We start from the raw sequence: 14507 nt of genomic DNA, 5'->3' as shown, positions 1-14507 counted from the left end.
CCTATCCTTAATTCCCTATTTCAATTTTTTGTTTCATCATTCACTCATCTTCTTAGATTTACTTGTTTTGTCTCTATTAATTAGATTTATTTGTTTTATTTATGTTAATTTCAAATTATATCGATTGGTTGATCACAATTTCATTATGATCTTAATGAACTAATAATAAAAGTGGCATAAGTTTATTCGTACCAAAATTGTACCGCACTAGATACCGTGTTTAAACCGTTTTCCCATTCCGATTTAATACCGAAACTGTACCCGAACCGTTTTTGTAAATACCGAAACCGTACCGTACAGTTTAAATTCGCTACGGTACGATTCTGATTTTCGGTATTCAAAGTTGGTACCGTACCGATTGACACCCTTGTGTACATTGAATGTTCTGTGCCAGTACCCGTCTTCTCAGAAGACAAAGACAGGTCCATCTGGTTCCTAGAGCATCCAAACAGATCGGACAAGACATTCATCCCCTATAGGCTCGATCAAATCCCTACTTGGCTAATCACGGCTATCACTCACCCTCAGGTGAGGTTTGTGGGCGAAATACCTAACCCATAGGGGCATGCACTTTGAGGTTTACTTAGATAAATCTGGAAACAATATGTGTAGTACATGGAAGTATATAATCCTCAGTTAGTAGCATAACAATTTGGCCTATGCCATCAAATTCCATTCATTTGTTATTACTCCTACACTTACGATCTGCTGGAGCGAGGAAAATTGAAAGCTAAAGAAGCTATCTCCAATATAACAGACATGAAAGTTTTAGTTATTTATGAATTTCCAACTCTAGAGTTCTTCTAAGCTTTGGCCCAACTTGGCCTTAATTAGAACCAGTTCTATGATTGGCCCAAGTTGACCATATTATGAGAGATTGATTGAGCCATAGATGAACTTGGTTCAATACATGGCGATGAGGTTGATAGGATATGGTGGCTGTAGTGGTTGATAGTTATATGGAAGTCATGGTGGATTGGTAACTCCTAAAGGAGGTTATGGTGATGGTGGTTTCTTTCTTTTAATTCAAATTGTAAAGGTAGTTGTGGTAGTAATTTAGCTACATTTCTCTCCATTTAGAGAGCATTGAAGGACATGTAGAAGACACACCAATTAGAAACAGCACTCTTCTTAGAGTTCTTAATTTTTTATTTCCAGTTTAGTGTGATCCCTCATCCCTTTGAATGATGGAGACTCCTAGTTTTCTTTTAGTTTTATGTTGAAGACAACTTCGTCATGTTGATGTCGAATTCCAGCATGTTCTTAAAGGCAATCTCAACATTTTGTTGCATTAATTTTTTTGGTCTCTATTTCAAAAGATAGTGATCATCACCATCAAGTTGTAGGCCTAGCAGTTCATGATCAGCACAACCACGGAGACTGATCAAGCCCGGTTAGCTTGGATGCAAATTCGATCAACAGAGGCATCACAAGAAGGGTGTACAATGTATGTAAGAAGAAAGAAAACCAAACATCGAATCAAATGACAACATTACACTTATCTTTTTCTCTTCTTTTTTTTTTTATATATTTTTCTTCTTCTTCCTTAGTCATAGCTGTAGTGTAGCGAAGGTATAGTAGGTTCGCCATTAAAATACCCCATAAGTTTATGATCCACTAAGGAAACCCACATATAAAAATCTCTAAAATCCAGAGCTAATCAATTAATATAAGCCCATAATCAATCTTGTCAGATATATAATCCATTCACTTAAAAGAAAGCTAATCTTTGATTCAACCCAATCAAAACCCCCAGAATTAATAAGTGGTTTAGCAGAATTTTGAAAATCCTTTTGGAGATAAACCCTTAAACTTAGACTTGCTTCCTACAGAAATTGGATGAAACATGACTTGCTGGCCTCTTCCACGGAAAACATCTTGAATGGGTCTCTGGGGGATGAGAATATAATACCCAAAATTGCACAGCAAAGTTTGGCTTTGCGTAGTTGGCCGTTCTTGAATCTTCTCTATGGCGAATCAGCTGCTGTGGGGAACCTCAAAAGGTGTACGCTTCTCTCTTTATACAATTTACTAGACCTCAACGAATCTCTTCTTCCTTGGAGACCAAAATTGAGCAATTGGTTCATATGTGCTAAAGCAGAACTGTGATGTTTCACTGTGTAAGAAGCAAAGAGAAAGTGGGTTGGGCTTCAGAATCCAGGACCACCATGGAATCCCCGATCTTGCCAAGTAAAGAGTGTGATGTTCTTTGGTGATGCTCTTGGTGGTGAAACTTTTTGAAATGTTTGATTCTGGGGAAGTTCTTTGTCTCCCAAATATGCTGACCCTTTTCTCTATATAGATATTATATATATGACATAATATAATACCTTAAAAGCACAATGTAGGGAACTACAACAATTGCGCACCACATGATTTGACAGCGGAAAAGAAAAAAAGAGAGAAAAGAACAGAAAAGAAAGAGCGCTTTGGCCAACTTGCCACCTTCAAACCCTGCTAGATATTATTATCATTACTTTTTATGACGGAGATGCTATATAATGGAGAGAACTGAAAATTGGAGAGCAAATCATGCACTAATCAACATTTGAGCCACACAGCAAAAACAGAGGAAGATGATGCTCCAAAACAGCTAGGAGTTCTTTCCCCTGGCTCTTCTCGTTGACTGGCCTCCCGTCGAGCCTTCTTGCTGCTTCCACAAGTTGTCCCCTAAGTCGCTGAGATAACAAGCAGCCCTGAACTGCTAGACACTCCCTGTACAAAGGCAAGTAAGTGATTGCTACCCTGAGGGGGCCTGGGAGATCCCTCAGGCAAATAGGAGACCCACCCCACCTCAATATTCTCATTATGTTCACATAATGCTCCTGCTCACGCCGCAACCCATCCAAGAACGCTGCCTCCGACCAGTGCTCCTGCAGATAGGCCTTCAAATCTGGAGCCACAGCTTCATCGTCCGACCTTGCAATGCTGTCTGCAACTGCATAAGTGGCAACAGGGTCCCCCAGAAAATCAGAGTGGAGGAGGAATGCAATACCATCTAGGGACCCACCACTTCGCTCTCCAGCAGCTTTCAGGATCTCAATGCTAAGGGCAGCAAGGACATGCTGAGGGACATGTGGGAGAAGGTAGGCAGCTACCCCTACCTGGCTGCTAGAGGTGGCAGCAGTGAGGGCAAGGCACAGCTCCATATCCCGGCAACCCCTTTGGACAAACCACTGAACAACCTGCATGCAGCCCCTCTCTGCAGCTCTCATTAAAGGGCCCAAAAATGCAATTGCATTTCCCTCTTCCACAAGACATTCCATTGTTCCAATCTTGCAGTAGTGAGATGCAAAACCCAGAGCAAGGTCAACATCGACATCCAAGCTGTTCCTTTGAGCTATCTAAAAAGATATGTCCAGGATTGCGGAAAGAAAACAATACAAGGAACTCAAAGTCAGGAAAAAAGTAACAGCAAGTTAAAAAGTAAACGAAAAATCAAAGCATTCATGATCAACCATCAATGACAAGGAAAAGCAAAATGTGAAACAAGGTAAGAGAATAGACATACAGTGATACAGAGTATTACACCCCAAAGAACATAAACCAGAATTCAATTGAAAGACAATTCACTGCAACTGGCTAGGGAAATAAGCAATTAAAAATGTGAATGCACACAATAAGCTACAATGAAAGCAAAGATTGCAATCCGGAGATGGGTAATAAGATCAAGATATGCCTGACTCATTACATTAAGGGGGACCCAAGCTTGGACTGCCTTGTGTGCTTGAGTGTGACATGAGCTAAGCCACAGATGAACCTTTGCTGCTCAGTTCCTTTGGCACATTGCAAGCAAACAGTGCATCAAGTAGCCAAACTTTCCATCACAGTTGCACAGAGAAATAAAGGAAGAATCTAGAATCCTAATGAACTGATAAATTTTATTTTCAGTGACTGCCATTGGGTTGATTAGGAGTTACTTAAGTTATACAGGCTGGAGTAAGACAGTTTCGGAAACCACATGAGTCCACAAACCCATCCTGTTCTGTATGGTTTATTCGAGTTTACAGGCTGTTGCAGTTGAAAGACCGGATGGCATGCTCTTAGGCAATGAGAATGGAGGTTGGGAGAAGTATGATAAAATAACCAAACATGGTTTGTGGGATCAAAATAAACTCACTATAGATGCAGATTTTGAAAGAGAAGAGTGGTAAAAGAAGGAAACAAAGGGATCATCTTGGCATCACATGATCTCGGATTCACTCCAATCATTAGTTAGAATCGCTCATGCATTTAATCATTTTTTTCACCTTTTAAATCCAAAATCGAAAAAGCAAAGAAAATGTCACCATACTAAGTAATTTCCAACTATAACTACTTGAGCTATGTTCCTTTGGGGTACATTTGTTTTATTTTTCTTTAATTTTGGTGGTAAAGTAAATGACAATTCTGGGCCCAATTAAAAATGTAACAAAGAAGAAAATAACTACACATACTGTTGGTCATCAAGCCAAAATGGGGTCACATGTCCTCAAAATTTCACTGGGAAAATTTACCTCCAGCCAGAATCTGTTCTGGTCTCTCTCTAATAAATCAGGTTTATGGTGCTGAAGTTCATACTTGATGATCCAGTGATCTACACACAAGATGCAGTAAATGATTCTGACACCAAATTTGATGTAGGATAGGTTTGGGAAACAACATGAACCAAAAAAAAGGGTCCTATTATAGCCACAGGTATGACATAGTTGTAGTTGAAAGAAACAAATTGAAAGCACAAGTCCTTGAGTGACTTCCTCATCAATGGATATTAGTATTATTTGGGAACACGAGACATCCATTAAAATTAGGATCTCTAGTATACATGTCAGTTAGGGGGAGAGGCAAGCTCCATAAAAGATTTTGGATATACAAAGGCCCAAAGATGAATCTAACTTGGAACTCCAAGTGAAGTAGGATTCCCACTAGATATTCACGATTCAGTTCCTTTTGGCACATTGCTGGAAGAGCAGTTCATCAGAAGTCAACTGTCTAGGAGAATTACACACACACACACACACAACACAAAAAAATACAATCTCAAGAGGAATTTTACTCATTCAAAATTTAATTCAATGACTAGACTACAAATAATAAATTTTGTTGATCATATTCAAGGTAATATCAGACACTCTGTTGTCAAAGTAAGTTCTTGTTCCTGGGTGCTTTGAATCCAGGTTCCAAAACTCTTAATTGGATGTGAGCCCACCAATGAACAAGTAATTCAACTCTAAAAGATCACTCACAACCTTGGAATTTCCAAAACACTCTGCCTCTTATATGCAAAAGTAACAAATATGAGTGTCAAACTTGATACTTTGAAGATAGAGGGGCTTACTTGGAACTAAAATGAAATCAGGGAATGAAATATACAAACTTGGTAATATGAGGGGCTTTGCGTAACTAGGATAGCTTCTTCCTCACAGTGGAACACATCACAGCAAGCGTTTTCAAACAAATGAGGGTTTTTACTCACAAGACCCAATCAACTTGGGATTTTGGAAATTTTAATTGCAACCAAGGAATTCTATGGGCTTTGTGCAACTAGGATAGCTTCCTCCCCACAGTGGAACACATCACAGCAAGTGTTTTCAATCAAGTGAGGGTTTTCCTCACAAGACCCAATCAACTTGGAATTTTGGAAATTTTAATCACAACCAAGGAATTCTATAAATAGTTAAATACAAGTAAAACAAACCTGTGTTCTTAATAATAAATAGAGCCTCCGAAAACTTGCTGGTGGTACTTGTAGGTTCCAACCTGCAACTGGTTGGACTTGTCATGATAGTGGAAGTTTTATTGGAAGGTATTCAAAGGATTCGGTTGCTCAGAAAAAGGGAATCTTCAATTCAGGCCTGAGGTTGACAGATTGTAAATTGAGGAATTCAATCAACTATCTCTCTCCCAATTAGTGAGGAATTGACTACAGCAGTGAAAGGGAAGGATGGTACGGAATAGAAATTATGAACAAATGGAAGGAGGAAAAGAGAAAATCTAAGAGAAGGTTCAAGATCTCACTCTAGAGGGCAATCTCTCCCTCGAGAAAAACTGAGATCTTGCTCGAGTTGGCAAGATCTCAGGCGAGATATTGTAAATCTCGGGGGCCTAAATTGAGTGAACTTGAGAGCCCATCTTGGGGGGTTTGGAAGATCAGAGTTGATATTTAGCCTCTTTTAGGCCTTTTAAACACTAATGGCCTTAGATTTGTGAGAAAACAACCCTATTTATGAGTTCTAACTCCACCCTAATTTTGAAACTGAAATACTATAGGAGTGAACATGTAAGATTATAAACATAAAATAAAACCATTAGGACATATAAATGAAAACCAAGTGATAAGATACATCAAATAACTCAAATTGTTCAGAATTCCATCCATATGAGTACAATACAACATCATCATCATTCTCGACTCTCCAGAATATAGTAGCTCAACCATCATAAGGTTGGGGAATTGATATAGGCCTACTCATCAAGTAGTACATCCATATGTGATTAAATCAATCAAGGGCTACTACTCCCAAAGACCTACTCTAGAACATAGTATTTGGGGAAAGAAAAAAAAAAGGAAAAAGGAGGTAAAATTTCACCTTGCTTGAAGAACTCCTTCAAATGGCCTTGCTTGATCTTGTTTTGTTGATATAGGTGTGCTAAACCTTGCTTAGAAACATTGCAAGTAAAGATCTGGCAAGAATCAGGTGAAAAATCCGGCCAAAATGAAGGTTCAATCCCACTATCGAGATAACAAGCAAGAGGGCAAGAGAGAGTCAAGATGAAACCCATCTCCCATGAAATAGGTTAAAAAGAGCCTAGTTGGACCGAGATCTTGGTCAAGTTAGGGTAAAATCCTGGACTCAGCTACATCTTGTCTTCCCAAGCTAGAAAAATGAGATCTCGTGAAATCTCTGACCATGTCTAAGAGAAAAGAAATAGTGACCAACTAATGCAAGGGGAAAGAAATAAACAACCTATCATCATACCAAGGTATGAATTTATAGTAATAATTCAATTCAAATTTCATTCAACTCTTCCAAAATGTTCAATGATGGACTACATGCATCCATTTAAAGATTTATAAACAAGAAAATAAACCTACTCAATAACTAAACGTAGAGTCAAAATTGAACTCCCAAACCCAATCTCCTAGGTCTCAATCAAACGATAAATAAAATAAAGGAGAGGGTTAGCAACATGGACAATCTATAGTTTCATGCCTTGGAGGTGGAGGATTAAAGGGAAACACACAAAAGTAGGCGGGCATACAAAACCTTTTGCGGGAGAGGTTGCTACAGTAATCTGGATGTTAACGAGTCATGTCAGGATACAATTTTGGGTAAAAAGCTAGTATTTTACCAACATTTTCTCCCTAAAATAACTTACAACACAACCAACAACAAATTCTTATGTCCTGTATCTAAATGCATCATTGGCATGACCAAGACTAATATACAACTATTCCTACATCACTGTGATGGAACCTGCAGTCCAGCAGACCAGAGCTCCCAAAAGTAGACCTTGCATCATGCCAATGGGAACCATAGCCCACCACCCCCAGGAAAAAATTGTACATCACCTCTCTCCTATGGTTGCAACTCAGGCCAATTTGGACTCAACTTTTAAACCAAATTCAGGGCTCTCAAGCTAATGAATCCCACTAAGGAGCCACTAGACCACAGTTTCCAGTAAACAATGTGTTGTTTTGGCAGCACAAAGATCACACTCTCCTAACCAAAAAAGTCCATCCCCATTAAACTGCCTCAGTATGGGAAACCCACTTACTCACGTTCCATAAATTTTGAGTGGCTACGCCTTCTAACTTAGTGAGCATATCTCCATGGAACTGCCTTCGTATGGGACACTGACTCAGTAAACTTTCCTAATAAACTTCCCCTCAAAAATTGTCACAGACAAATGACAACTGTATTGATGGAAGTAGAGATACCTGGGGGAAATAAGAGTACATAAGAATGCATTACAGCAGATACCTAATCCAATTAGTACATACGAACACGACATTAGATACCTCACTCAAATAGTACATGGGTAACATACAGTAAAAATCAACTCAAGGATCAAAAAACCACAAAAAACCAAAAGAAAGGATTCCTGAAGACAGATTCCAGAGTCTGACAAACCATTCTTAAGCCAATTCATCCACCACCTCTTTGAACCTGTTGTCTGTCAATAGGATGATACCTGCAGGAGGCACATCAGTCATCAGCTGCTGACTCAGCCTTCTCCTCTTCTTCACATTCTTTTGCATTCTTAGTCACCACCATCCCTTCTTCAGCATGCAGCTCCATATGTTCCCAACAAGGCCATCACATATTACTCCCTCAACCCACCTCACAAATGAAGCAGTGCGGTTATTGGTCATCCATGTTAGGCATATGCCTGCAGTTTCCTTCTTGTAGCTTAAGGAAGGATTTCTAATATCTTCCCACAAGTTTTTAAAACCTCAAAGATTCAGTGAGTATCAAACAGCGAAGCTAAATCATCAAGCTTGCCTTTCAGCAAGACTAACTCCTCACGTTCTAACAATACCAAACAATTACATGTAATTCTAACTGGCAATTGTTACCCTCTGAAAGTAATGAAACTAGAATTTCTACAAGGTATTGTCTTTCGGTACTGTGGTAATTCTAACAACAAACTTCTACTCACTTCAATAGTCACCATTTATCAATGATATTTCTATATACAAGGAAGAGAAATAGGATGCAATCCATATCATACCCTACAATGAGGGATCTTGAAGTTACCTGCAATAAGATGCGAACAAGTTCAGTGCTCCCGAAACGTGAGGCTTCAAGAAAGCACTGGTTGACATTATCAGCACCACCTTCTACCAACATCCCGAGCAGACCCTGGATTGCAGTTGCTGAGATACCCGATGCCCAACCAGGGTCAAATGAGCTAGAGAATAGAGTGAGGGGAAAGCATGCAGCATCAAAAGCCTCAGTGAAGTCCTTTCCAGTAAGCTGATTACCAGCAAGATCAAGAAATGTCTTGAATGCTGACAACTGGAGTTGGACCTCAACAGATGAGCTGTGACTGACTCTATCCCTATTTCCCTGGCAACGGGAATGGAAGCCTATGCATTTCAGAGCCCATTCTGTAAATTTCTGGACTTTGGCACCAGCTTCTGCTTTTAAAACCTCATCCCCATTGCACTCCTGCAGCCGCTCATGCAACCTGAAAATGAAATAACAATCCAAAAGATTATTTTATGAGTTCCATGAATTGCACAAAATTTCAATACTGACACAAAAACCAGGTTGTAACATAAATTTATTACTTAAAGAGTACCAATAAAGGAACCAAGTTGTAACACATCATATTTATTGTTTTAATATTGCTGTGTTTCTAACCAATGTAAAATTTCACCAATGTCGTCCCGAGCCTACTGAGACAAAACATGATCTGAAACGAAATTGAGTAAGTTGACTGCATTTCAACAAAATGTCGATATTTCAGTGAAATTTCAAGGGGTTGTAATTGAAATTTGTAATTGAGATTTGCCTACTTCTCAATATTGATTCTGGCATTTTAAAGAAAGTTTTAATGTTTTCTTGTATATTCATGTTTAGATTTATGAAAATACATAATCTAGTTTCGTCCGTGTTTAGATTTGTGACAATACGTGATCCAGTTTCGTCCGCATATAACCAGTCATGTGCGAATCAAGAAGACCAGTTTGTGTTAAGTTTTAGTCAAAAATAGTGTTGCCATTGTGTTTATTGGCCTCAGTTCGGCTGTACACCAGACATCAGACCCTAAACCACCTAAAACCCACCAAAACATGGTACAATGGTGTAACATGTTTCCCCAAAAAAATTCAGTTGAAGGTTGAGAAACCAAGAAGAGACAAAATTTCGAACAATGCTTCTGACTAAACAACGCAATAATGCATACACATACAAACCACATGCATATCATATATTAGGAAGCACTATAAAACACTCCTGATGCAAATCAATCAGAGAAGCCGCTGGTGGTACGGACATGGAGGAGCACTTCTTTGGAACAGCCTGAACCAGTTTGAGAGCAGTGACTGAGAACTTTTAGAGGTCTAACTCAGTGGGCCTCAGAAATGGGTATACCCTAATAAATGTTATATGCGCTAATAAGGGATCTTAACTGGTCCTCCAAGAGTGACAACACATAGGGTAGTCTAACAAGTTTGGTTTCTATTTCTAGAAGGAATTTTTAATTCAAGTCTAGATAGGACACTTAGCTAATTAGTAGTCTAGTGTTTCTAGTTTTGATTAAAACAATAAGACAGACTAGAATTTTAATATTTAATTGGTTGGGTCAGATATCTGGTTCTTTCATCTGTTGAAGCCTTAAGACTCCTACGGGAGTCATATAAGTGTGAGACTTTCATGTCGCACCACCTGCCCAAAACAATCATTATTGCATGGTATACATTCAGTTTCATCTGGTATCAGACTCTGTAATTACTTGAAATTATCTACACTGAACCACTTTGGTAGATTCATCTGCAAAATATATATGATCTTATTGATGTCTGCAGCCATCAGATTTTGTTTGTAAAGCAATAAAGATATGAATGGGATGTCAACAACCAGAAAATGAAGACACCAGGGTTCCTTCAGAGCAATTAACAGGCATTGCAGGTTCCATTGCAACAACCAGAAGAGGGTAGAGCTCAGCAATCATTACAAGGCCAAAGGACTATGCTAGACTGCTAGTATATGGCACATTGAGTAAAGTGCATCAGATGGCTACTAACGGATTACCTTTTCCCTAAATGAACAGTGTCTATAGAAGCTATCCAGCAATGGTTGACACCCTAAATTATCAGTCCATTCCTACATGTAGATTATCAATTCAAGCCAAGGATTAAAAATGTTGCTGAATAAACTACTAAATTTAATGTTTTAAGCCTGATCAATGAGATTCAAATAGCAACCAACTTGTATCAGGATTAAGGAATAAAGCCACATTATAGGGGAAAATGACTAATTCAACACAAACCAGATCTGCAGAAAACTCTGACCAAATGGTCAAATTCATTGTAAAACAACATCATAAAAGGTTGTCTAAGTTTGAAGGGTAGGTCTGAAGCTAGGAAAGAACCCAACCTGATTTTGGAAACTGAAATACAAATTCAAAAAATAATTAGATGGCAGGATCATTTAGGGATGTAAACAGTAACCAAATAATGGACTGATTAAGGATTAACAGCAGTCTGGACTTAACAGAACTAATCTTGTTTACCAACTTCACCGCTACCTTATGCTGTTAAAAGAAAGTCCATTATGATGAAACCCAAGAAATAAAAGGCCCAAACTATAATATAATACCAAAAAGCTTATTTGCCTCCAACACATTGTGGATCCCCAAACTATAGTATGACTACCAAAAGCTTATTAACAGAACTTATCTTATTTAGCAAAGGCATTTGTATTTGTCAGATCCTCAGATGAATTCTTTCAGAGTTCAAGTGGTCTAAGACAAGAACTCCCTCTCAGATTGTTTTTATTTTGTGCGGAAAGAACTAAACAAGTCATTGGGGATTTGGAAGGCCAAAGGCACTAAGGGATCAATCCAAATGAAGCTATACGAACTTAACACTGTCAAGAGGATGACTCAAATCATATCAATAGGTCTTCCGCCAACCAAGCAGCAAACATCAGAGGCATAACTCAGGTATCAAAACCATATCATATCATACTACTGAATTGTTAGAAAAGTTTCTTATTGAGGATGGATAGAGGGGTCCTAGATGATTTTGCTCTGAATGCAACAGTTAGTTGGACAAATACCCCCTACTAGTTTAGGTAAGTTGGAATGCAAAGTATCCACACGAAGATAACAAGTTGGGTCTACTTTTGGGTGAAGAACCACATTATACAACTGCTTTGCAGATCAAACTATTTAGTCTATATTGAGATCTCCAGGTTGGAGGCAAAGAAGAAAGACAAATAGGAGAAAGAGAAGGCCATGCGCACTGAGAACATGTGGTGCAGTACTAGCCATAAAACACACTGTTCAATGAGATTAAGATCAATTTTCAACAGACAGAAATAGAAAATAGTAATTCTGCTACTGTGAATAGCTCAAATGATACCAAATCAGACCTACTGGCTGATAATACAGTGAACTTCTTCAATAGAGAAGTACTAGCAAGCACCGTGTGTCAAAAATTTTATTTCAATCTATAACAGTTGAATAAAATTCTGGCTGATTCTATACTTAAAGAGGTAGCTAGCCACCTTGAAGAGCAAAATTATCAATAAGATAAGCTTCAGGTTCACCTGTAAGATTCATAACTTCAAAAGAAATTGCTATTCATCTAACATGAGCAAGAGAAATCATTTAATGTTCTTCAACTGAGTGTGTTACCTTTGGGCCATGACAGTTACGGTATCTGTTAAACTCATTGTCCGGCTCTGACATGCAGAAACACAAGACGCAAGAAACGAAGTCCTTAGCGCGGCCCTCGTGAAGTCATAAGCACCATTGACAATGATCTTCTTTATCAATCCCGTTATCCCATGTAGCTCTTGCTCCGTGCTCAAGAACCATATCGAATCCAAGGATATGCACAAGGCGTCGTTAAGAGTCTGTGGGTCTGCCAATAGAATCAGACTTTCTGCAAGTTCCCAATCATGAGAGCTCACTGCACCCTGAAACATACGACCCAACTCAATCCTGTCTTGCCTACTGAGCTTCTTGTCTTGCCCATTCTTTTCCTTCTTGCTTAGCTCAAAATCTGCGGCCACAATTCTCGACTTGAGCTTTTTCGGACTGCAACTACAACCACCAGAGATTATTGGATCTTTGCTCAAAAGCGGAGCTTCTCTTGAAAAAACAACGTTACTTCCCTCGCCTTTCTCTGATAAAATTGCTTCTCCGTTGTCCTTGGAATTTCCGATTCCATTTTCTTCGATTCCCATTTCTGCGGACAACGGATCATGAGAAGTGGTCTTATTGTCCAAATGCAATCCATCCCTCTCTACCACAGGTATGATCTCCTCTTCCATCTCCTCGTACCAACCACCAAGGACCTGTCTGTCCCAAAATCGCTACACTAAAATCAAGCCCACCTCTCAATTTCTCTAAACATCAGAAATGTCAGACATTTCAGGCATCAAATCAATCTGTGGGATTAACGCTAGATTCAATTGTAAACCCCTTCAGATTCCAAAGCCTAACAGAGAGGGAAAACCACCCACTCGTCCAAACCGGTAACCATGCAAATCAAGAAGATTGGATGAATCTAGAAGAGAATCAAGCCAAAATACCCAACAATCTCTATGGTTCAAACACAAATCCAATATAGACAGAAACACATCGATTATCAGGACAAAATCGATTAATTAGTCCACTCAGATGATTGAGCTGTCATTCACCACCATCAAACAAGCAAACATATCAGAAAGCTAAAATCTCCTTCTTCATCAGTCTCATAGAACCTAATTCCGTCGTTATACCCTAATCTCCCACAGGAAAACAGAAATTGAAGGGAATCCTCTCAAGAGCCCTTAAAATCCACCATGATCAAATCCACAGAAACTCCCTGAAAATAAATCAAAGATCAAGAAACCAGCCAAGCAGATGTCAAACAAAAGAAATTAAGTAGAAAGATGAAAAAAAGACAGAAATGAAAAGAAAAAAAAATCTGATAAATCTGAAGGAAACAGAAAACCACACATCACAAATTGGCAAAGAAAGAGAGACATGAAGAAACCTTGTTAAAAAAGGGGAAAAGGAGAGCCAGGAGCCGGAGAGAGACACCAAAATACTAACAGATATGTAATCACCCATATAACAGAATCTGGAATTGGGAACTGAGAGGGTTATTCCATTTTTTTAATTTTAAAGTTTTTTTTTTTTTTTTCTTTTTTTTCTTCTTTGTCTGTCTCTTTCACAGAACAGAGTCTCCTTGTCTATGGCATTTTTAGCTCAGGGTATCGGTTGCGGATACTGATACAATGTATCGGCTACATATCGGAAGATTCATTTAATTCCGGCCGATCTATGTCAGCAGTTCCAATATAAAAATCTAGGGGTTGTGTCTTGGCATGTTTCTATTCCGTTTCCCTGTTTTTAAGTAAGAAATTATTTTTTGTGTTTTTATGCAATTTTACTACTTCTCACTCTTTTTGAGTGTTGAAATCATGTGCACACACGGATCGGGTCCTTTTTTCACAAAGAAATGAACTATTCATTTCCTTGTAGATGTGTGCCATGTGTTCCAATATTACATCAAATGGTTGAAAATTATTTACAAATCATATTAAATAAGTGATTGATGTGATTTATAAATAGATTTTAACCATTTGATGTGATCTTGGGATACATGGCACTCGTCTATAAGGAAATGGTGTCACAAATGGACCTGATAAGTTTTCGTGCACCCAGGGGTTTCTATTAACAAAATATTTGAAATTTTTATTCAAAATATGAGTTTATCTAGTTGTGTCTTTATGCCTAAAAGACATAGATACCCTTCGCCTCTTTAAGAGAAACTTTTTTTATTCAAAAAAGTGCTAACG

General features: G+C 38.5%; 1 protein-coding gene across 1 annotated transcript; it reads right to left on the bottom strand.

Annotated features, from left to right (window-relative positions):
• Positions 1 to 1661: 1661 nt before the first annotated feature.
• Positions 1662 to 13808, bottom strand: LOC149022063 (ankyrin repeat protein SKIP35-like). The gene is made up of 4 exons (XM_089150248.1): positions 13700 to 13808; positions 12352 to 13528; positions 8742 to 9174; positions 1662 to 3344 (listed from the first exon to the last, which is right to left on the bottom strand). The coding sequence occupies exons 2-4, from the start codon at positions 12990 to 12992 to the stop codon at positions 2538 to 2540; spliced, it is 1881 nt and encodes a 626-aa protein (XP_089006374.1). The 5' UTR covers positions 12993 to 13528; positions 13700 to 13808; the 3' UTR covers positions 1662 to 2537.
• Positions 13809 to 14507: the final 699 nt, after the last annotated feature.

Source organism: Hakea prostrata, chromosome 3 (genome assembly GCF_041222555.1).
Source record: "Hakea prostrata isolate BN-2017 chromosome 3, UWA_Hpros_2, whole genome shotgun sequence".
Lineage (NCBI taxonomy): Eukaryota > Viridiplantae > Streptophyta > Magnoliopsida > Proteales > Proteaceae > Hakea > Hakea prostrata.
This window is presented reverse-complemented; position numbering and strand designations above follow the sequence as displayed.